Source organism: Capricornis sumatraensis, chromosome 20 (genome assembly GCF_032405125.1).
Source record: "Capricornis sumatraensis isolate serow.1 chromosome 20, serow.2, whole genome shotgun sequence".
Classification (NCBI taxonomy): Eukaryota; Metazoa; Chordata; class Mammalia; order Artiodactyla; family Bovidae; genus Capricornis; species Capricornis sumatraensis.
Window position 1 is genome coordinate 49,432,283 of NC_091088.1, and position 23,468 is coordinate 49,455,750.

Sequence of the window (23,468 nt, forward strand, 5' to 3'; positions counted from 1 at the left end):
CCTGCCTGGCTGAGGCCGCGAGGGCAGGCACCACTTCCCATCTGTATCCCCCACGGCCAGCTGCAGAGGAGGCACAGCACACAGTAGGGGCACAACAGTGCACCCACCTGGCACTTGAGCTGGACTAATGCCCCTCATCACCCTCAGGGCGGCTGCTTCTGGCCCAGAGCCTCAGGGTCGTTTCTCAGAGGGCCGCCCCAATCCACAGAGGTGGCGGCAGTGGGGCCAGCCTGGCACAGGTAGGGGGTGGGGGCGGGGTGGCAGAGACCAAGCAGTGCCCCGATCCACAGAGGAGGCGGCAGTGGGGCCAGCCTGGGACGGGTAGGGGGCAGGGCAGGGGCGGGGGGGCAGAGACCGAGCAGTGTATAGACAGATGTAAGCTCTCACCAGAGCTCAGCTTGTCAAGAGGCTCTCCTTCAAACTGCAGCCAAATGCAACATGTAGACGCTGAATCCCACCTCACACAGACCAACTCGAAAAGGACAGCTTGAGACAATGCGACCTAGACACTTGTAATATTAAAGATGACTGTTAACTTACTTAGTGGTTATGTGAGAAGGAAAAAAGTACCCTCGTCCACTGAGACACCTGCTGACGTATTTACAGGTGAGATGACTCCAAGTCTGGGGTTTGGTTTTAAACACTCCAGCAAAACAGAACTAAACAAAAGCCCTGACGGGGCCTTGGGTGTTCATTACACCCCTCTGTAGCTCCTGTTGTTCAGTTGCTCAGTCGTGTCTGACTCTTTGGGACACCACGGACGGCAGCCCGCCGGGCTTCCCTGTTCTTCACTGTCTCCTGGAGTTTGCTCAAACTCATGTCCACTGAGTCGGTGATGCTATCTAACATCTCATCCTCTGCAGTCCTCTTCTTCTTTTGCCTTCAATCTTTCCCAGCATCAGGGTCTTTTCCAATGAGTCTACTTGGGGAGTATTTGAAATTTCTCATTTAAAAAAAAAAAAAAAAAAGACCTCTATTGCCTGGGGTCAGGGAGTTAGGGAGCAGGAGTTATTTCAAGTGGCTGACCCCTGACCCAGGGCCCACACCCATAGGAATCCCAGGGCAGATACCATATTTCAGCAGGAGACCAAGGGGAGCCAAGAGTCCTCCTCTGGCAGGAGTGACAGAGCTGGGTCCCTGAAGACTCACCAGTTCTGTGCCCTCTCGTGGGAAGTCACAGCAGCGGGGCCTCTGAGGCCATGTTAACCTCTTATCTCCCAGGATAAGAAGAGAGGAAATACAGAGGACTCCTTTACAGGTTACTAAACTTTGGAAAAAAAGATGCCTACCCCCAAAGCCCAGGATGAGGATGACCATGAATGTCCACGATGCCCACAGCTGACTCTGTCTGCACCTCACCCTCACCCTGAACTGATGAGGTGGGCTGTCAGAATAGGCTAGGGGTGTGGAGGCAGGCCAACCCCGAGGGCACCTTGGGTAGACTTGGGCCCTGCAAGGGGGTACGGGGAGCAGCACCGAGCTCTTACAAGGCCAGGCAGGAAGGCGCAGCCCAGGATGGATGGTACAGGGTGAAACATTTTTTTGTGCTCACAACATTTCTGACATCAAATAAGTGGGTTTTCCACACTAAGCAATTCTCCAGTTCTTGGTGCACCTTCTGACACTGCCTGCCGGAGTTAGTTGCAGACGCCACAGATTAAGGGCTCCATACCACAGAACTGACCCCTCTGCAGGCACCAAGCCCAAGCCCAGGCCCCTTTTACCAAACTCTGACTGGTCAGCCTGAAATCAGGGGTTCCCACCAAGCCTCGCCTTGGGTTTCACAGTCTGCCAGCATGGCTTGCAGAGCTCGGGAAAGTGCTTTACTTGCTACAACCACTTTATTATGAAAGATAAAACTCAGCAAGGGCTGAATGGGAGAGCAGCACAAGGCCAGGTGTCGGGGGAAGGGCAGAGCTTCCAAACCCTCTCCAGGGGCACCACCCTCCCACCACCCCCACGTTCGCCAACCGAGATGCTTTCCGAACCCTGTGGTTTAGGGCTTTTACGGAAGTGCCATTACCTCCTTAGATATACGACTGATTAAATCACAGTCAGAACTCAGTCTCAATCTCTAGTGCCTCTCCTCCCACTCTGAGGGTCCTTCATTAATATAAGGGGCTTCCCTGAGGGCTCAGTTGGTAAAGAATCTGCCTGCAATGCAGGAGATCCTGGTTCGATTTCTGGGCCAGGAAGATCCGCTGGAGAAGGGATAGGCTACCTAATCTAGTATTCTTGGGCTTCCCTTGTGGCTCAGCTGGTAAAGAATCCGCCTGCAATGCAGGAGGCCTGGGTTTAATCCTTGGGTTGGGAAGATCCCCTGAAGAAGGGAAAGGCTACCCACTCCAGTGCCTGGAGAATTCCATGGACTGTGTAGTCCAGGGGGTCAGAGTCGGACATGACTGAGCAACTTTCACACTCACTCACTCATTAGTATAAACTCAGGTGTGGTGGAAAGGGGCTTATTGTAAATAACCATATGCTCCTCTCTATGAGGGGATTTCAAAGGTTGTACAGCTCTGTGCCAGGAACTGGTGGTAGAGACAAAGCACGCATTTCTTATCATGTCACTTGTGGAAAAGTGGCAGCCTCTTCAGTGTCCTCTCTGCACAGGATGGGGCTCCCAGGTGGTGTGGCCACTAGTGGAAGACTTGGGGATGGAGGCTTCCTGCCCCAGGAGCAGGGTGGGAGGGCAGCCACTGGGGCAGCTTGGGGCTGACTCCAGGGCTTCTTCATGCCCTGGGGAGCAGCCTGCTGACCTCTGGGTCCTGGAGTGGGGCTGAGGAACTGGCCGGGCCACACCCAGGATAGAGGGGCAGCCCCCACCCCACCTCAAGGCCCCCGGGTGGCAACGGGCTCAGCCTAATTGGAGCCACAGGATGACGGAGCTCTCCAGAACGCTTTATGAGCCACTTAACCATCCCTTGACCCAGTCGTCCAAGCACAGCAGACATAATGGCAGTGTTTACACATAAAAATGGCAAGCTGTTTTACTAGCGGCTTTCAGAGTCACAATAGCAGCTATTTGGTAAAGTTTCCCACAAATGGCAGAAAGTCCAAGAGTGGAATGCTGGGGCACTAAACCACCCTGAAAAGTAATCAAAGACCATTACCATCAAACACTCTGCCAAGAGGCAGGGAGGTGGCCCCAGTCAGGGAGAAATCCTCTCTGCCCACGACGTTGAGTCTGCCCCTAATCCCCGCTCAATCTGTGCGCCGGCCGCAGCGCCTCATCTGTCACTCGCTCGGGGAACATCAATTACTGCTTTTTACATTTTAATCTTTACCCAGAGAAACACAGCAGCTTACCTTTCCATCTCATATTCTTTCATTCCCACTTTTACAGCCTTCATTACCTGGAGGATGGATATTAAGCAAAGACATTTGTATTAAGGAGATAAGTAACACTGCCTTATAAATAATGTAATAGCACTTTTTCCAAAGAATCACTTCTTTAAAAAAAAGAAAGATACGTGCACACAGTGGTGCAGAAATGTGACAAATTAGAACTTTTTTTTAAAAGCTCCAAAGTCATACAGTTTATTTAAACCACTCCAGAGCACTTCTATTCAGCAGTCAATAAACACCTCGGCAGGCGAGTGAAGATTTAACCAAGAAGTGCTGGGTGAATACTTAATGCTCAGAAGGCCATGGCAACTATCCTAGAAGGTTTCCCTCCTTATAAAACACAGACAATATGAACTGGAACAACAGATTCTGTTGCTCCCAAGGATCCCCATCCGTCTCCTGACACAAGGCTACAAAGGTCAGTGAGTAGGCACTGGGCTAGCCCACTCAACCAAACTCATTTTGGGAAATAAACTTCCTTCGGGGAAAGTGGAAAGGTTTGGGAAAAAAACCATGTGAGAGGGTTTTCAGAAAATGTATGCTGGTAATAAATGTGCTTGATTCGTGGGTAAGGACCACAGATTACTTTTTTTAACGGGTTTTATTTATTTAAACTTTTGGCCACACCCTGTGGCATGTGGGATCTTAGTTCCTCGACCAGGGAGCGAACCCACCCCCCTGCATTGGAAGGTGGTCTCTTAACCACTGGACCACCAGAAAGTCCCAAGGATCACAGATTCTTTCAAAGGAGCTGGGACGGCCAGGATGCCAGGAGGGAGAGTCCTCTTCTCTCAGAAGGGGGTACTTCTTGTCGGGAAATTCTCTGAGAGTGGGAGTTTTAATGTGAGAAACGGCCAGAGCCTCTGTCCTGCATGTCCTGTCCCTACTGGGAAACAATAAGAAGCCAGCACTGTGCATCCGGCCTGCAGAGGCACTTCCTGCCTGCTGGTGTGGCCTGGGGACCAGTGCCACCCCAAGACCATCCATCTCAACACTCCCCTCTCGGCCCACACTGAGCAAGGCTGCTTCCCTGGCCCTCCCGAATGGCAGGTCCAACGAGCCAGCACCCAGCTTACCTCCCGGTGGGCCTCACTGGAGATTTTATTGGTGTATCGCAAAACCTCCAGCTCCATGTCCGTCTTGAAGACTCGGCTGCAGAGAGGAGAGAAACAAAGGAGCAAGTCAGCGACGTCCAGTGGGAGCTGGCCGACCCCTCCAGGAGACCCTGCACCGCCTGAAGAGGAGCCTGGGGCTACAGATGGGCTGCCTGGGCATGGAGGTGGGCAGAGGATGGGCCACCAAGCCTCAGGGATAATAAACTTGCCCTCCAGACCCAATGCCAGCCTCAGGAGTGCGGGCTGTTTCCAGTGATGAGATTGGGAAGCCACTGTGGGTGGCCAGAGACAGCTTGCCTCATCTGGACTCAGCTTCCTCATCCATTAAATGGGAATACAGCTGCTGCTACTGCTAAGTTGCTTCAGTCGTGTCCAACTCTGTGCGACCCCATAGACAGGGGCCCACTGTCTCCAGGATTCTCCAGGCAAGAACACTGGAGTGGGCTGCCATTTCCTTCTCCAAATGGGAATACAGCTACTGTATTGTAAATGGGAATATGTGTGCAGGTAACACTGCACGCATGCACGCTAAGTTCAGTCGTGTTTGACTCTTTGCGATCCTATGGGCCGTAGCCTGCCAGACTCCTCTGTCACGGCATTCTCCAGGCAAAAATATCAGAGTGGGTTGAAGGGCCCTCCTCCAGCATGGCAAGGCTGCTGGACCTGAATCTTAAGTGTGGTGACTCCTAGGACTCTGCCCAGATGGCCGAAGAGTTCTCCCATTTCCTCCTCACCTAGCCCGCAGGACAGGCAGCCTTGGAAACACGTGACTCAGGCCCCTAGCGTGAGACAGGGTCATGGTGGGAACAGGGACAGGGTGGGCAACGCAACAAAGACAGCCTGCTATGCCCTCAAGGCTCAACTGTGCCTTCTGCCAGCTGCACTCCAGGGGGGTCCTCCCAATAAACTCACGTTAGTTGCCCAAATTTGGTTCGGTTTCTGGTCTCTGCAACCAATCCCAAGCCTAAGTCAGACTCCTGTAGAGAAGCTAAATAAATATTCATTTTCTATTTCTACTCATTTGAAATAAGCAACTGTAGGTCATGAGCGTTTAAACAGCAGCCCGGTCCAGCCCTTATGTGCGTGGAGTCCTTGCTGCATCCCTGATGGCGAAGTCTGCTCCCTTTATGAAAGGTGACCTGGCTTCACCAAAGGGCCCACAGAGCCACCTCTCTTCTCACAATGGGAACATGCTCAAGCCCCCTCAAGATCAGCATGGTAGGGGACTTCCCTGGTGGCCCAGGGGTTAAGAATCTGCTTTCCAATGCATGGGACATAGGTTCCATCCTTGGTGGGGGAACTAAGATCCCATGTGCCACAGAGCAGCTAAGCCTGTGCACTGCAACGAGAGAGTCCGTGTGCCACAACGAGAGAGTCCATGTGCTGCAATGGAAGATCCCCCATGCCGCAACTGAGACCCAACACGGCCAAAAACGAGATCAGCACAGAATACTGTCATGGTAATAGATTAACGCCTGCCCCTCCGTCCAGAATGCACCTGGTCTAACCACTGTCCTCCTCTGAAGCCTGGTGGCTCTGAGCTAGTCTCAGCCAAGGTGGCCGAGGATGGCATGGAGCACCCATCTCTACCAGATGCAATCCCCAACACACGCTGTCTCCATGGTGCCCAGCTGGACAGCCACCAGTCATTTGTCACCAGGAAGGAAGGCAGGCATTGCACAGCACAAGGACACCTTCCTAAGCCTATAAAACCTTCTGGGGGAACGGGGGAAAGATCAACCACCCACCCACTGAGACTCTGTCCAAACAAACACACCTTCTTTATTGGGGACCAGACCCGGAAGTCTCAGCCTGATCTTTATCATCATAAAGGTGCTCTGGCTCCACCTCCAGGTGCTGTGAGCAGTGCCACCTGGGGGAACCAAAAGCTGGCTCCTGTGCCCCGGAGGGTGAGGTCCAAATCCACTCGCAGGATAACCTAGCGGCCCCTGGTGCTTTGATCCTGCCCTACTTAGCACCAGCCCTAAGATCTGTGAGGGTGAGCAGACCTCTCTATTCTCCGATGCAGTAATGACCAGAGTGACAACACCCGTGGGGACCAGGCCCAGGCTGCCCAGCCTCTGACCCTCCACCTCTCTCTTCAGCCTGGTCCACTGCTCTAGCCACACTCTTGCTGCTGCTTAAACCCCTAGGCTCTGTGCCCTTCCATCAGCATGAGCTTGGCCAAAGCCCCAAGAGGCACCAGCCCTAGCCCAGGCCTGTGTGTGTAGGACAGGAGGAGTGAATGGAAACCACTCGGCCGGGCGGACAGATGGCGCCACTGCCACTGGCCTCCAATGCTCTAGCTCTGCCAGGATTCAGAGCAGAGCGTGCAGGCTACTCTCGACTTCCTCCACTATGGAGACCTCCCAGGGCTCCTTCTCACATGAATGAACTCACCTCCTACTTCCTGAAGAACGCAGAAGCCAGTAGGCAGTAGGCACCTCTTCTCCAAACTCCCAAGCCATCCCCCCAACACACGCCCCAACCCGGTAAAAGGGAAGGCGTGCCCTCTTACCAGTGAGGCTCAGCCCTGCAAGATGCAAACCTGGGCTCAGCACCTGCCGCTCTTCCTGGAAGCTCCATGGCTGCTCACCTCCTCTTCTGGCCAAGCTTTCTCCCCACCTCCTGGCCCCGTTTCCAGAAAGGAAACCCGGACAGTCCTTCCCCCAGGAGAAGAGGTTTCATGAGCCTCTTCCCTGGCTTGTCCCCTTCAGGCCCCCACCACTCTCCCAGCTCTCCAACCACCAATGTGTGGGATGATGGCCTTCTCACAAGCCCAGAGGCATCAGTGACCTCCTGAAAGCAAGAGGCACCATGACGCCTGCCTCCACTGGCCCATCCTCAGCCGCCTCACCTCCTCCATCTCTCTTGGGTCCTCCCCTCCCTACCGCCCCCCTCACCCCGCCGCCCCCGAGCTTTGCCACACAACCTGCTCCCAAACCCCTGGCTCAGGGTATAGGCCTCTCAGCTGCACACTACCTGCAGGACTCCCAAGGCACTCCCAGCTCAGCGGGGGAGAGACTCCTACCCTTCCTTGAACTCCCACCTCCAGCCACAGCTCCCCATCCTCAATGCCTAACACACGGACCTGGGCGACCTCTCTCTCATCCGTTCATCACTCCCACATCCATCTGATGACCAAGGGCTATGATCCCACCTCCGCAATCTCTCGTGCCTCCCCTTTCTTTGCCCCACCCCACTCTCTCCAGCCTGGACCACCTCTCCTGGCTCTTCCGGCCTCCAGCCCTGTCTGCTTCCTGGACCACAGCTGTGGATCTTCAGACAGTGCAAATATGACCAGGCATTCCTGGGCTTAAAACCTTTAGTAGTCCCCAGATGTCCAGACGCAGTTAAAGCAAGGACCCATACTCAAGATTTTGTAATAACCTATAAGGGAATATATGTGTGTGTGGAAAATAACTGGATCACTGTGCTGCACGCCTGAAACTAACACGACACTGTAAGTCAACTATCGTCGTTCAGTCGCTCAGTCGTGTCCGACTCTTTGCAACCCTACGAACTGCTATCACGCCAGGATTCCCTGTCCTTCACCATCTCCCAGAGCTTGCTCCAACTCATGTCCATTGAGTCAGTGATGCCATCCAACCACCTCATCCTCTGTAGTCCCCTTCTTCTCCTGCCTTCAATCCTTCCCAGCATCAGGGTCTACTTCAGTTAAAAAACAACAACAACAAAACCTATCTGGTGACCCTGAGGCTCTCCAGTGCCCACCTGACCTATCTCCATCACCTAACTACAGCCTCCTTCCCCGTCCCCCACCAGGGACCCCTCTGCCTGGAACTGCTTTTCGCCCTTTCATTCTCTGGCTTTCACTTGTAATGCCCCTTTCTCAGGGTTGGTTCCATCCAGTCCCTCACCAGGAAAAATCCCCTCCCTCTATCCCCTGTGCAGTAAGCGATCATGCTTGTAATTTCTTTTTCATTTAAGTTTCTCTTTAAAAGCCCACAGTCCCAGAGAGCAGGGTCCCAGAGCCAGAACAGTGACTGGCCCAGAGCAGACAGACAGGACCCGGGCATTAAAACCAAAGCTGGAAAACACCTTACTTCCAACCAGGAGACAGAATGGCTCATCTGAAAAAGAAAAAGAGGCCTCCCCCATCTCGCCCACCCTGGGTTGTTCCCCAGGTCAGCGTGGGATGTCACCCAGCCTGGCAGGTTCGGGGCGGGACAGGGAGAAACAGCCTCCCCAGGCCTCAGCAGCCTAACCCCGCCCCACCACTGCCTGCCCCCTGCCACACAGGTAGGAAGAGGCAGCCCCAGTGATTGCGCCCCAGGAGCCCACCTCACAGGCTCTTACACTTGCTTTGGCAGCATATATACTTCCCAGGCTCTCCACTCCCCTCCTCTTTGCAGCCTGGACACTCTCAGTCTTGAAATAAGCAGGGAAGAGACTCCACCAGCCAAGGAGAGAGGGCGCTGGGAGCCCAAAAAAACGCTCCCTCCCAACAGAAGTGATAAGCATGTCGAGCCATCTGAGGCCCAGGGTCCTGTTTCCTTTTCCAGTTTCACTTTGGGGAAGATGACAAACTCGGCCTCTAGTTGATTTACTCAGGATTTATATTTCCAGTCATGGTAAAAAAAAAAAAAAAAAACCAACATCAAACAAAACCAGAGTGAGCTGTCCCGAGAACGCAGTTCTCCAGTGAAGCCGGCCTGGTTGAGCCCAGGCCTGGCCCTGTTGAACCCAAGTTTTAAGGGCCCTGAAAGTAGACAGCTGCGTGTGCCGGCTAACCTGACTGCCCATGGGTGCTCTAGGGCTGATGTCTCGCCTGGTGCTGGGGGTCTCAGCCTGGCCCTGTTAACTGCACAACACAAGCACGAGAAACTGTCTTTAGGATAGTGGCAGGAAGCAGTAAGGCTTTCCCGTGTTCTGCACAGTTTCTCCTCATCTGCAAGAAGACTTGCTGCCCTGAGACTGAGAAAGCTATTTCCTTTACTGCCGCGTACAAAAAGGCAAGAAAGGGGATTCTGCAGTGGTTTGGCCTCTGTAGATCCAACAGCCTTGGAGTGATGGAAGGACGCTGAGTGTCATACTGAGTCCCAGCTTTGCCCAGCCTGAGGATGTATGGGGTGGGGCTTAGAAACATCACTTGCGAGGTGTCCGTCCCCAGGAGAGGATGGAGGTCACCTCCTCCATGAAGCATCAGAGGACCAACAATGCTCAGGATAGGATGGTACTGATGCCCCTTCAGATGTCTGGGCAGAAGGCAGTTCAGGCTCTTCTAGCAGCAAGAGGAGGTGCTTGATGCGTGCAGGAGGTGAGGACACTCAGGCAGAGCCCCCTGCTCGTGGCCAGGCCTGTGAGTACCACCACATCAGGAGGCCGCTCAAGGAGAAAGGTAGCCCCACATGAGAGGAGGGGAGAGGAGGGGAGAGGAGGGGAGAGGAGGGGAGAGGAGGGGAGAGGAGGGGAGAGGAGGGGAGAGGAGGGCAGAGGAGGGCAGAGGAGGGCAGAGGAGGGGAGAGGAGGGGGTGAAGGCCCAGAATCCCTGGCTACAGGCCTGAAACGACAATAACTGGACCAGGCTGAGATTCATTTGTGCAGTCTTTTTTTTTTTCTTTCCCTTAAATATTCACAGGTCACAAAACTGCCTCTGGGCATTAAACCCAGGATTAAGACATCAATTAAGCAAGGTCTGAATGCTCCACTGATTAAAACAGTAGCAAGACAGGATGAAGGATTTCCAAAATCAGTCTCTAAGCATCGAAGTGCCACAGTGTTGAACAAAAACCCATTTGAAAGGGACAGGAATTCCGTCTCTCCCAGAGATGGATGTGCAGAGGCAAGTTCTGCGGGAGCTGTGGGCAGGAGTTCAATACCCTGGGACCCCCACGGCAATTCCTTCCCTATGCCGCGACCCAGGGATGCAAAGGGTAAAAGCCAGGAACAACAGGAGGGAGGGAAAGGGAAAGAGCTGGTTGGAATTACATATTCTGAGGAGGCTCGATCAATACATCCTCTCAGAGAAACCAGAGCCGTGAAGAAAGAAAACGGTGGCTGAGCTCAGCTGTGAGTTGAGAGTGCCTGAGAGCTGACTGGGGTCAGGCAGCTGTGGGCCCCGTGCGGGGAGAGCTGGGACCAGGCCCTGACACCCCCACACCCTGTGTCCAGCCTTCTGGCCCACAGTAAGCCAGGCTCTCCCTCTAATCTCAGGTTCCCACTTTCCACTCCACGTTCTGGCTGACTTAGGGCTAAACGCCTATTCACTGGGAGGCAAAGACAGCAATCCTACCGGAATACTTTCCATATACACACCAGAGAATCTAGGTCATCATCCACGTACCTTTCCTAATTTAGGACACGTTACCCAGGACGCAGAATCCTGGTGCACATCGGCCCCAAACCGTCCACACCTCACTGTTTCCTAGGCACAGACAGGCAGGGCAGTAGACACAGAAGGGTCGCCCCACTGCCTGATGAATTCGCACCGGCCACCTCTGCTGGGTGTCCAACACTGGCACGGGACTCAAGTTAGCGTGGCACCACTTAAAACCCGAGAAGGTGCGTGGCAGAGGCTGACATGCTTGCCCTTTTGTGACGCTTCCAGAGGTGCTGAACTGAAACCCACAGCACCGAGCTATTAGACAGCACAGAGGCATCCCCTTTTATTTCCTCACCCACCTTCAGATCAATTTAATCACCCGCTGAACAGGAAAGCAGAACCACAGCCTAAACTACAGAAGTGAGACGCCTGCTCTTATTAAGTTTCAACTTTTGACCTCCATGTTCCCACTGCAAAACCCAGCGCAAGGAAAGAAATGATCAGTTATGATCTCGTGTTTGTGGGGAAAGAAGAGTATGATTATACAGGAATTTATAAGAAATCAAAAATGTACTGCTCGAGTGAATGGAAAACAATAAAAGCAGTCACAGCAATGAAGTGAATGACACCCAAACATAAATGGGAAGGGAAGCTTCTCCTGTGCTAGGAGAGGCCTCCGAATCAGACTGGCTCCGGGAAGGATCCCAGATCCCCAGGCCAGCTGCCACCTGGGAGCTGGGGTGCGTGTGAGTGTCAGGGTGTGGTTCTTCCACCCCACCACACCCTGGCCTCACATGAGATCTATTCCAGGGGCTCCGAGCAGGTTAGGTGGGCAATAAACCAACTGACAGCAGCTGACACTCAGGCACCCGCACAGCACAAGATACTCCTCAGAGCCACAAGGGGCGGTATCTGAGCCTGGAGCCACTGGCCTGGGCTCAGCTCCGGGCTTTTTCTTGGGCAAATCACTTCCCTGTGCCTCAGTCTGCCCACCTGCAGCATGGGGATGATCAGAGTCCTACCTTATAACATAAATAAAATGTCTCTTCAAGTGAGGTGATGGGTGTCGAGTGCTTAGCACAGCACCTGGCACATAGGAAGCCTCAAAAGGTCCCAGCTGGTGGTCCAGGGGTTAGGAATTCACCTCCCAATGCATCGGACGTGGACTCAATCCCTGGTCGGAGAACTAAGATCCCACATGTGCGTGTTCAGTTGCTCAGTCGTGTCTGGCTCTGTGTAACCCTATGGACTGGAGCCCACCAGGCTCCTCTGTCCATGGGGTTTCCCAGGCAAGAATGCTGGAGTGGGTTGCCACTTCCTCCTCCAGAGGATTCTCCCAAATCAGAGGCTGAACCTGCATCTCCTGCATTGGCAGACAGATTCCTTATCACTGTGCCACCTGGGAAGCCATAATTCCCACTCGTTGGGAGGCAACTAACCCCAGGTGCCACACACTACAGAGCCTGTGGGCTGCCATGAGGACCCAGCGCAGCCAAAGAAGAAAGCGACCGCCACTGCTATTAGGATGTGGTGTCACCTGACTTTCGCCCTCAGACTTTGAGCCATTCACCAAGGGAGACCACGTCTACTTTGCAGTGGAGGAAACTGAGGTGTGGTGTGTTATGCACTGAACGCTGTGCTCCCCTCAACTTTCTAGGTTGAAACCTATCTCCAATGTGACGATGGTCTTTGCGGGTAGCATCTTTGTGGGGTGCTTTAGGCCATGAGGGTGGAACCCTCACAAATGGGGATTAGCACCCTTATGAAAGACACCCTAGAGGACTCCTTTGCCCCTTCTGCCATCTGGGGACACAACAGGAAGACGCCGTCTATGAGCCAGACAGTGGGTCCGGGCCTTGGCCTTGAACCTCCGTCCTCAGAGCTGCTTCTAAGCCACTTGGTCTGTGGCAGTTGTCAGGCAGCAGGCATCTTCACGCCCAGCTGTGAGTTAGGCATTACATCCCCATTGTACAGATGAAGAAGCCGAGGCTCACAAAAGTAACTTCCCGTGGGGCGAGGGGGCATATGGGGTGGGCTGGGGATAGAATTTGGATATGCCTGACTGGACACTTTTCCCATCAACCCAGGTAACTTCTCTCCGTGGGGCCGAGAGAAAGAGGGTGGTAAAAGCAGCCAGGACAAAGAGCCCAAAGACACATCAGTGAGCCATAATTTAACACCACGGAAGGCCAGCCTCTCCTGTAAATGAGGGGCCTGCCAGCCGTCCCACCCAGAGTCCTTCTGTCAGTGACCAGAGAGGAGGGCGAGGGTGGTGACTCCCTCAGAGCCCGCCAAGAATGACCGCAGTCACTACAGAGGCCGGAACCCACGCTGCTAAACACACCCCTGAGGCCGTAAGCATGGTGTGACATTTCTAAAATAGTTCCATGGCCATCAAATGCCAAGTAAGTCCTCTCTGCTAAAGGCTTTAATAAGACCGGGAAGTAGTTTATCAGTGCAGGATCTACCTCAGAGCACTGGAAATGTCACTAGAATTAAAGTGCACTTGTTCCAAAATTACGAACTAATGACTTGTCCCTCGGGAGATGCGAGGTGCACAACCCAGCCCTGGCCTCCAAAGCATCCGGAGTGTCAGCAGCTGTGAGGGATGTCACGGGGAGGAGTGGACACGGTTCCTGGGCATCCAGGATTTATTCTTCTGCCAGCTGCGGGTTACAGAAGGGCCGGGCATGTTACTTCATAAAAACAAGAAGAGATGGGGACTTCTCTGGTGGCCCACTGGCTAAGACTCTGCACTCCCAGTGCAGCCGGCCTGGGGTCCATTCCCAGTCAGGGAACTTGGTCCCACGGGCTGCAACTCAGAGTTCACATGCTGCAACCGACAGGTCCTGCACGACAAAACTAAAGATTCCACATGCCGTAAGGGAGATCCCGCCTGCCGCAACTAAGACCCGGCACTGCCAAATAAATACATAAATATTTAAAAAAAAAAAAAAAAACAAGACGAGGTGGCTGTGAACTGGCAGGACACAGGCCCTCATGCTCCAAGTGTGCGGCCGGGCTGGGCACTGGGCCAGGGCTGCCAACAGAGCTGCTGGCCCGCCCGCCCCCAGCTCTCCCAAGGGTTGGTACCGATGCCAGTTGACAGCCCTCAGATCTTCACCTCTGGCTCAGCTCTCTCCCACTGGCACCTGCCTCAAACTCAACACACCACAAACAAGTCCCTCAACTGCCACAGCACTGGCCCCCTCTCACTGACACAACACCCAGAGCTAATCAGGACAAAAACCCAGAGTCACCTTCAACTGTGCCCTTCACTTGGGCATCAAGGCCAGTTCCTCTCAGGAGCATTCTGTTTGCCTGCCCTTTACTCTCAACTCTGCCCCCTACCCGCCACCCCCCCACAGCCACCTGGACCCTGCAGCAGCCTCCTAACTGGCAGCCTGCTCCCATTCCTGCCCCACGACTTAAAAAATTGCAAACCTGATCCCACCACTCTCCTGGTTCTACTGTCTCAAGACAAAGTCTGGGCAGACAGCACGGGCCGCCCGGCCCCTGCCTGTCTCTCTGACCAACTTCAGGGGCCACTTCCACAGTGTGTGTCCCTACGCTGGCCACATGGAGCCACCAAGCTTTCTCATCTCCAGCCTTTCAACAAGTGGCCCCTTGGCCTGGATCACGCTCTCCCTCCCCCCGGCTCTACACTGCCCCCAACCTCAGGAGCTGACCCGTGTTCACCCTCAGGCGACAGTGTGGCCAAGCCCCAAGACTAGATGAGCGCGGTCTCCCAGACAGACGGTGAACCTGACGAACGGCCTTAGGGTCAGACGGGAGGCAGCCACACACCTCGCAGTCAGGGGATGATGTGGCAAAGGCCCTGCCTCTCCTCTCTCCTACCTTCACGGTAAGTGCAGCCATATGACAAATAAAACAGGCTTTAGTGCTATCCAAGAGCAACTCAATAGCTTAGGAAAACTGGCAGCAATCAGCGCTGAAGGGGCTCTTCTGGGACCCAACTGGAGGCACCTCACCCTGCTGTGACCCCACAGAAAGAACACAGCAGGTAGGGGCTACCAGTACCAGCCAGGGAATAAAGCGGGCAACATAAGACCCATAGGAAGGAGGCCAACGAGTCAAGACATACATGTGACATGAGGAAAGCATGTTTACCTTTTGGGTAATGGAATTATGTGTGATGTCTATTTTTATCCCTTTCACTATTGACTTCAACTGAGCTATGTAAGTTTGGCTCCTTTATGGTAGAATTTCTTTTTAAAAATTTCTAAATAAAGAAAGCAAGAAATACAATTGACATTCAATGACTTGTGCCCTTCTGGAAAAACAGACCAACTGACAAAAAGAACAAAGCAGAAGAGGCTGAGAGAAGAGTTTCTAGGGACCAGCTTGTCTGAGGGGCTCCCTGAGACAGGGTGGGTGGGAACAGCGGGGTCTCTCCCCTTCCTGGGCTGAGCACAACAAACAGCCACAAGCCATACTCACCACTCCACGATCTCTGGATGAAGAATGGTATTGTTGACACTGAACCTACAGAGAGAAAACAAGTCCATTAGTTCAATGGTCTACTCATCTCCCAGCAAGAAATACTTCATTCAAGACATATCAAGAGGGCTTCCCGGGTGGCTCAGTGGTAAAGAATCCACCTGCCAATGCAGGAGACACAGGTTTGATCCCTGATCTGGGAAGATCCCACATCCTCCGGAGCAGCTAAGCCTGTGTGTCTCGACTATTAAACCTATGCTCTAGAGCCCGGGAGCCACAACTAGTGAGCCTAAGTGTCCTAGAGTGCGTGCTCTGCAGTAAGAGAAGCCACCGTAATGAGGAGTCCGTGCACCACAACGAGAAAGTAGCTCCTGCTAGCCACAGCTGGAGAAAAGCCTGTGCAGCAACAAAGACGCACCACAGCCAAAAATAAGTAAATAAGTGAGTAAAAGACACACCAAGAGAAGATCTGGTCAAGAGAACTTTAACTTCATGACTCTCTGGACAACAGCAGGCCTGCTGCTCACTTCCTGCAGCAGACGTGGCAGCTCAGGCCACGCTCTCCAGGCGCAGTCGGCTGGAGAACAAGCTGCCTGGCTGCAAAACACCATCTTCCACCCTCACAGACAGGTAGCATAGCCGCTTCCATCACGTGTACCAACATATATATAACAGAAGTCCCAGAAGAAAAGGAGAATGATAGTGAAGCAGAATATTTGAAAATATCATGGCCAAAAACTTTCCCAATTTAATGAAAAACACCAGTGTTAATTTCCATAATGCTTAATGAATTCCAAGTAGGATAAACTCAAAGAGATCCACACCCAGACACATAATCAAATTGTCAAAAGAAAATCTTAAAAGCAGTAAGAGAAAATAAATGTATCACATACAAAGGATCTTCAATAAGATTAATGGCTGATTTCTCATCAGAAACTATGGAGGCCAGAAGACAAAATACAAGATGACAGAGAGGAAAAAAAAAAAATCTGTCAATCAAGATTCCATATCCAGCAAAGCTATGCTTCAGAAATGAGAGAAATTAAAACAGTTCCAGATAAATGAAAACTGAGAGGATTCATCACTAGAAGATCTAGACTACAAGAAATATCAAAAGGGATCTTTCAGACTTTAGTGAAAGGAGTTACTAGAGAGTGACTAGGATCCAGATGAGAAGAAAAAAGGCAGGGGTAAAGTTAATTACATAGGTAAGTACAGAAACGGTGTAAATGCATTATTTGTTTCTAAGTCCTAGTTTTCTCCTATCTGATTTAAAGGACAGTTGCATAAAGCGACAATTATAAACCTGTGTAGATCACCACAAGACGTATGAAGATGCAATCTGTATGCAACAACAGCACAAAGGAAGAGAGCATAGTTTCTGTGTACTATTGAAACCAGCTGCTATTAATGCAAACTATATTATTATACGTTTAAGAGGTCATTTGTAATCCTCTGGGTAACCACTGAGAAAATAACTGAAATATACAGAAAGCAAAATAAAAAAGGACTCAAAACTGAATACTGCAAAAACCTCAAACACAAAGAATGAGAGCAATGGAAAACCTGAGAAATAAAACAATATATGACACACAAAACTAAAAACAAAACGGCATAAAAAAGGTCTTCCTTGTCAGTAACTTAGATGTAAACGGATTAAAATTTCTAATTAGAAGACAAGGATTGACAGAATAGATGCAAAAAATAACTATATGCTCTAAAGGGATACGTTAGACTCAAAGACACAAGATGAAAGTGAAAGGATAGGAAAAGATGTATTGTGCAAACAGAAACCAATACATGCATCGACTGGAATATTTTTCAGCCATAAAAATGAGCAAAGTACTGATTCATGCTACAGTATGGATGAATTCTGAAAACACAGTAAGTGAATGAAGCCAGATACAGAAGGCCATGTATTGCAGGATTCCATTTATATCAAATGCTAAAGTAGGCAAATCTACAAAGATAGAAAGGAGATTAGTGGTGGGCAAGGGAATGATTGCTAATGGATATAGGGTTTCTTTATGGATGACGAAAATATTTTAAAGTTGACTGTGATGATGATTGCACAAATCTATATACATACAAAAAGCATTTAATTCTATAGTTCAAGTGAGTCAATTGGAAGGTATATGAATTATATCCTGACAAAGCTGTTTTTAAAAATGTACTGAATATATACACAATTAATTTTATTACATACAAATTTTATTCTAATAAAACTGATTTATAAAACTTGTCAGAACAGAAATGGAAACAGATAAATCAACAAGAATGGTTTGAGATTTTCACATACCTCTTCTGAGAACAGAATAAGCAAACAGAGAAATCAGTAAAGATGCAGAGGATATGAACAATACAATTAATCAACTTAACTTCATTGACACATACAGAACATTACAGCCTACGTGCTGTCGACTATGCTCTCTTTAAGTACACATGAAACATTTATCATAATGAACATATGTAGAAAGTTTCAACAAATTTCAAAGGGCTGAAACACAGAGAACATTCACGGATTACAACAGAATTAAACTAGAAATCAGTAACAGAAAGAAAAATATAAAATCGAAAATCTAGAATTAAGCAATAAGCTTCTAAATATCTACTCTTCAAAGAAGAGATAATAATAAAGTTAGAAAATAAAAACATGAAATATCACAACTGGTGAGCTGCGGCTAAAGCAGTGCTTAGAGGAAAATTTAAAGCTGTAAACGTAGAAAGTAGAAAAGAACAATTGAAAACCAGTGATCCAAGCGTCCATCCCAGAAACGCCTTCTTTCTCAAGAAGCTGGAGAAAGAACAAGCAAAATGTAAAGAGATCAGAAACTTTTCAAAGCGAAAATCAATGAAATAGAAAGCAAACACGTAATTGAGAAAAACCAAGTTGTTCTTTGATAAAATGAACATAACTGGAAAGGGAACCCGAGAAACGAAAAGATCAGGTTGGGGCAAATCCCTGACACTGGTGTCACATATGACTCAGAGCTCAAGCTGTCAGTGAGACAGCTGGGGAAGTGCAGTGCAGCCCAGCACAATGTATGGGCCTCAGCAGAGAAGCCTTGGCAGGCCTCCGACCCTCGGGATTCCGAGTCCTGCTCCATCTCAAGCTAGGAGGTTGCACACAGGGCATACAGGATTGTGACCAATCAGGAATTCTCCGGGGCTCAATGGTGTTTGAAAGCACCTATCTAATGCCTTGGTTGTGTAGCTAGTACCCCACTCCTGGCTGAAGAAGGGAAGGGGGAGAGGAGCGAGAAGGAGGCACTAGCAGGCTGAGAGGTTTCCACAGTATGAAACCTTTCAGGATCCCTAACTAGAAAAATAAGACTACTTTCTGGGAAGCCAAGCAAAATGTTGCAGAATCAAGCCCTACTTGTGAAATATCAAAGCAACCACAGACAGCCAATGCGGCGCAGAGTGAAGAACAGAGAAGCACATGACATAAATAAAGACGGCAATGGAGACTCCGTCTCCCATTCTGCCAAATGTCACGTTGATGCTGGGAAAAGCAAGGGCCTATCTCTTCAAAAGCCAAACATGCCAATAAAATCTCACATGACAAAACATACATACACATACACACGTGCTCACACACACATACGAACAGCAAGGTGACCCAGCACAAAGACCCAGATGCAAACACACAGACACACACAGGCAGGCTTTTGCTTAGCAAAGAGGCACACGCAGACACACAGACAGATGTATACTCACAGACATGGGCAAATACACACAGACACACAAAGGCATACACTTAGACTAACAAAGGTCCAAATATACACACATACTGAAATACACAGATTCGCACACAGGCACACTCAGACACAAAAACACTCAGAGAAACACACTCAGACACACACATAAGAGTCCAAAAGACATTCACTAAAGTATCAATTTTTAACTCAGGGTCATGAAGTTGGAACGCTCCTTGCTTTTGCCTCTGTGCTAGTTAGACCTTTCTACAAGGAATATGTAATTATTATGTTAAAAAAAAATGTCCACCAGAGTCCATGAGGGTGAGGAGTATCCTAGAAGCAGAGGATACCTCCCTGGTGGGCTCCACCTGTGGGCTAGATGACGCAAAGTGAGCAGCAGGGGCCCAGCCGGCCCTGCCCCAGCCCCCAGACTCCTCCCTACAGTTTCCAACTTGAGGATGGAGAGCAGGCCCCGAACAGGCCTCCCACTCCACCAACTCTGGGGGCTGGGACCGGCTCTTGCCTCTTCAGGAGACTCATGGAAATTCCACAAGCCATAATCAGAACCTCAATCTGAACTGTTGCTTTGATACATAAGTTAACAGGAACCAGAAAGCCACTGGTCCCCACATCACAGACTGGCATTTTATTGTTACTGTCAAGTTTTAATAATGTCCTTCTACTTCTTGGGTTTAAAAATTCACATCTCTGAACATTAATATTCCTGCATTAATGACCCCCGAATTCAGCAATTTCATATTTAACTACTTATTTAAATGGAATTAATTTGTAACCGATTGTCTTCAAGTACGCAAGGCAATTTAAGTAAATGCCAAAAGATAAGAAATATGCTTATTCACAATGACCAGCTGATATAAAATATCGACCATATTTCTCTGTCAGACAATGGCATGAAACAAAGCGCTCTGTACTCATGGCCCCCGCCGCCTGCCTCAGAAGCAACGGTCTCCAGCCAAGAAGGTGGCCCCCCCACAGATAACCTCATTCCCTTAACAGCTGGGGTCTGTTTCTCAGGAAAATCAAGTCTGCCCTCTCAGACTGCTAACAGACTTACCATGTCTGCCTTGGCGCCCAGGGTGCAGGAACCCTCTACGGCAGGCCACAGTGGTATGTGCGGCCCACGGGAAGAAGCCGTGTTTACTGCAGGGCTGTCCTCTCCACAGACCAGCCTTGGCCCTGCCCTCACCAGCACCTGGCAATGAACGCTGGACCCTATCCTGTGTCCAGAACCCCCGCGGGGCCTGCTTCTCCTATACCTTCATGGGAACTATGGCCTGGGCCGGAGTCCAGCTCAGCAGGAGGCCTGCTCCCACCCTGCTCCCTTCAGCCCAGCACAGCACACCCTCCTCCCCAGGAAGGACAGAGCCCCACCTTGCTTTAGCCTCTGCATTAAGAGTTCTCTACATGAGCATGTCATAATTATGTAAAAAAAAAAAAACAAAGCCCACCAGAGCCCATGAGGGTGGGGAGTGTCCCAGAAGCAGAGGGTACCTCCCTGATAAGTCCAGGGGCCCCAGGCCATGGGGAGACCCCAGCACACGTCTACCACCCCCAACCCGCCTCTGCCTCCCTGCTCCCGGTCCTCTGCCGATGCCACCACTGTGATGCCTGGCACAAACCCTGCTGTGGGCCGCAGGTGGCCTGGCCCTGACCTGGGAAGGCTGAGGGAGGCCTAAAGTCTCCCAGGATCAAACCCACAGCCCCCCACCCCCACCCCCACAAGGTGACAGGCCCGAGGCAGGCAACCCTGAGGAGCCACACCTGGAGACAAGGTCACAGGCCGACCACTCGGCTAGACCAGGGCCAGGAGGCTCGGGCAAGGGTGGACAGGTGAGGCTTCCGCCGCAAGCTCCCTCCTACCCCAAGTCAAGGGGTCAAGGTGGCAGCGGGTGGCCCATTAGGACAAATTGAGAGGCCAGATCCTGAACTTCTGCCAGAGGTCAAATAAGGATCTAAGGTGGGAGGGTTTACAGAGAAGTTCAAAATGGTTAAAAACAAAATTCCAGGAATGAGCCACTTCATTAGGGCGGTGAGAAGTGACCGAGGATAGAAGCAGCTTAGTACTGGAAACTAGGACGACAGCAAGATTCATCTTGCTTAGGAAACAGGCTATTATTATCCCTGAAAACAGCTGGAGAGGCTCGCAGCAGGCAGGTGAACTCGGTCACTGAGCTTTGGAGGACAAGGGCCCCTCCAGCCCGGCAACAGGGTCCGAGAGGTGGAGGAACCAGAGTGCTGGCAGTGGGCTGGACTGCACCCAGACCCCAGGAAGATGAACATGACTTTTCCAGAGGGAAGGCACTGGCAGGGGACCCGAGGTCGGTGACCACAGCGTGCGGGGTGAGGGCACCCAAACGGAGCAACCCCCTGAGGGCAGAGCTACATGGAGGGTGCCACACTGGGGTGCGGGGCCCAGAGGGAGCTGTGAGGGACAGGACAAGGGTGCGCACTGCAGGCGGGCCTGGGGACCCCAAGGCAGGGAGGGCTCCCACCTGCAGCCAAGTCAGAGAACTCCTGCCACGTGGGCACGGGCATGAGTCCCCGCAGCGAGGGGGTGGCACTCAGCCCGGCAGTGAGGGGCCTGGGGAGGGGCCCATAGCCAGCCTGTCTGGACTGGACCATGGGTTGGAGAGGGCCCACCTAGTGCCCGAGAGCATGTGCAAAGATAAGGCAGGTCCTGGCTCTCCAAAGAGAGTCCCACGGTGAGGTGGCCAAGCACAGGCTCCTCTGGGCTCTTGGCAGGGACTGTGGGGAATCCGGGGGCAGGAGGGAACAGAGGCTGAGTCTACTCCATGGAGGGAGGGGTTGGTCCACAGCGGGAATCCTCCCAGGGGGAGTGGGGAGGGGGCCTCAGCTTTCACTGCTCATTGACAGTGATGATGTTGCTAGGGTCCCCTGCCTCTCCCCCTAGAAAACTTTAGGGAGTAGCCAGGAGCCACTCCAGCCTTACCACCTGTGCCCAGGGTGCTAAGGAGGCAATCTCCACAGCAGAGACCTCGGCTCAGGGGCTGGGCAAGCAAAGAGCCCACAGCCGAGAAGCCCAACAGCTCACTGACATCAGGGAATCCTGTCATCAGAGATCGTGAAGTCCACTGGCCCACCACACAGCTAGGAAAACTGAGGCTTGTAGAGGCAATGGGGCATGATGGGGTTTGCTCATGGGTAACTGTTTACTAAGCACTGGCTCCATGCCAGGCTCTGGATGAGTGGGGTCTCATTTCATCATGTGGCAAGCCCTCCCTCCTCCCAGCTTGGGGCCCTCCCCACGAGGGAGTGACCCACGCTGAGGCCAGAGGGGCCAGCCCGTGGGACCAGAGATATTCCATGGTGCTGGCAGAGGCAGGTGAACAGGGCATGGGAGCTCTGGCATCGGGCGGCGCTGGGGAAGCAGGGGAGGCTTGGGACGGGAAGCAGCTGGCTGCGCCTGCACTACCCTCTCAAGGGCCTGGGGAAGAGACGGCGGCTCCGCGGCCAGCATCTCAATGAGCTGGGCTAATCACCGCTGGTGTGGGAGGAAGGCCGCTCTGGGGAACTCCCGAGAGGATGCGGAGATTCGTGCAATGAAAAGCAGCAAACCTGATACCCGCTCCCCCAACCCCGCCGCTCTTATCATTGGGGGAAGTGATACATATTTATGAGCTCATAATCCCTGCTAATCACCTGACATCACACATACGCACAAACTCCCATGGCTCGGGCTCATACATAGTTATAAGGCGCTTCCTCTGCCGCCGCCGCGGGCCACCAAAGGACGACAGGGGACGCCCTGGTGCAGAGCACGGGAGGTGCAGGAGGGGCTGGGGCCCGAGGAACAGGCCAGCGAGCCGGCCACACTCGGCAGCCCCGAGGGGTAGGTGCTCTCCTCAAGGGCTCGCTTGCTGCAGCCTAGGGCCCCGCAGATACCCCCGTGCCAGGGCCGGTCAGCAGCCAGCCCAGAGACACAAGGGTGGCTGGCCGGCCACATTCTTTGGGGGGCCAGGGTGTGAGGGTGGTAAGGCGGGCTCTCTGTGCCCAACATCTGCCCTCCTGTGTGTAGAGGCCTAAAGGGGGGAGCAGGGCTCCAGGGCCCCGCCTGGAGCTACACTGTGAGTGAGGGCAGGAAAGGCAGGGGCCCCTGCCTGGGACTGGGGCAGCAGGGGGCACAGAAGAAACCTGTGAGCCAGACTGGGGGAGGTTCATCAGCCAGGAGCGAGTGGAGGGGGCTGATAAGAATGAAGAGAAGACCACAGGTCAGAGCAGGTCCCTGGGGGAAAACAGCCGCCCACTGCGTGTGCTTGGCCCCGAATGTGCATGGCCCCGAGTGTGCCCGGCCCCCTGAGTGTGCACGGACCCCGAGTGTGCTCCACCCCGAGTGTGCACGGCCCCCTGAGTGTGCTCGGCCCCCTGAGTGTGCACAGCCCCCTGAGTGTGCCCAGAGGCCAGGGCTCCCTAAGCACTCGGTCGCTGGTGCTGTGATGATGGAGCTCCATGGGGAAGTAGCGTCGGTCCTTAAAGTCAAACTTGAACTGAATGTAAGAAAACTTTTTTCTAAGCATT

The 23,468-nt window shown here is 52.2% G+C and overlaps 1 protein-coding gene across 3 annotated transcripts in view; it reads right to left on the reverse strand.

Moving 5' to 3' along the window:
• The window catches only part of PEPD (peptidase D), a 117,553-nt gene that overhangs the window by 68,919 nt on the left and 25,166 nt on the right, over positions 1-23,468 (reverse strand). For 2 of the 3 annotated variants that reach the window (XM_068992153.1, XM_068992151.1), the window contains 3 exons: positions 15,211-15,255; positions 4,425-4,500; positions 3,310-3,356 (listed from right to left, as the gene is read on the reverse strand). In XM_068992153.1, coding sequence (XP_068848254.1) covers positions 3,310-3,356; positions 4,425-4,500; positions 15,211-15,255 — 168 coding nt within the window. The remainder of the gene's footprint in view (positions 1-3,309; positions 3,357-4,424; positions 4,501-15,210; positions 15,256-23,468) is intronic. The other variant, XM_068992152.1, reaches the window with a different exon arrangement.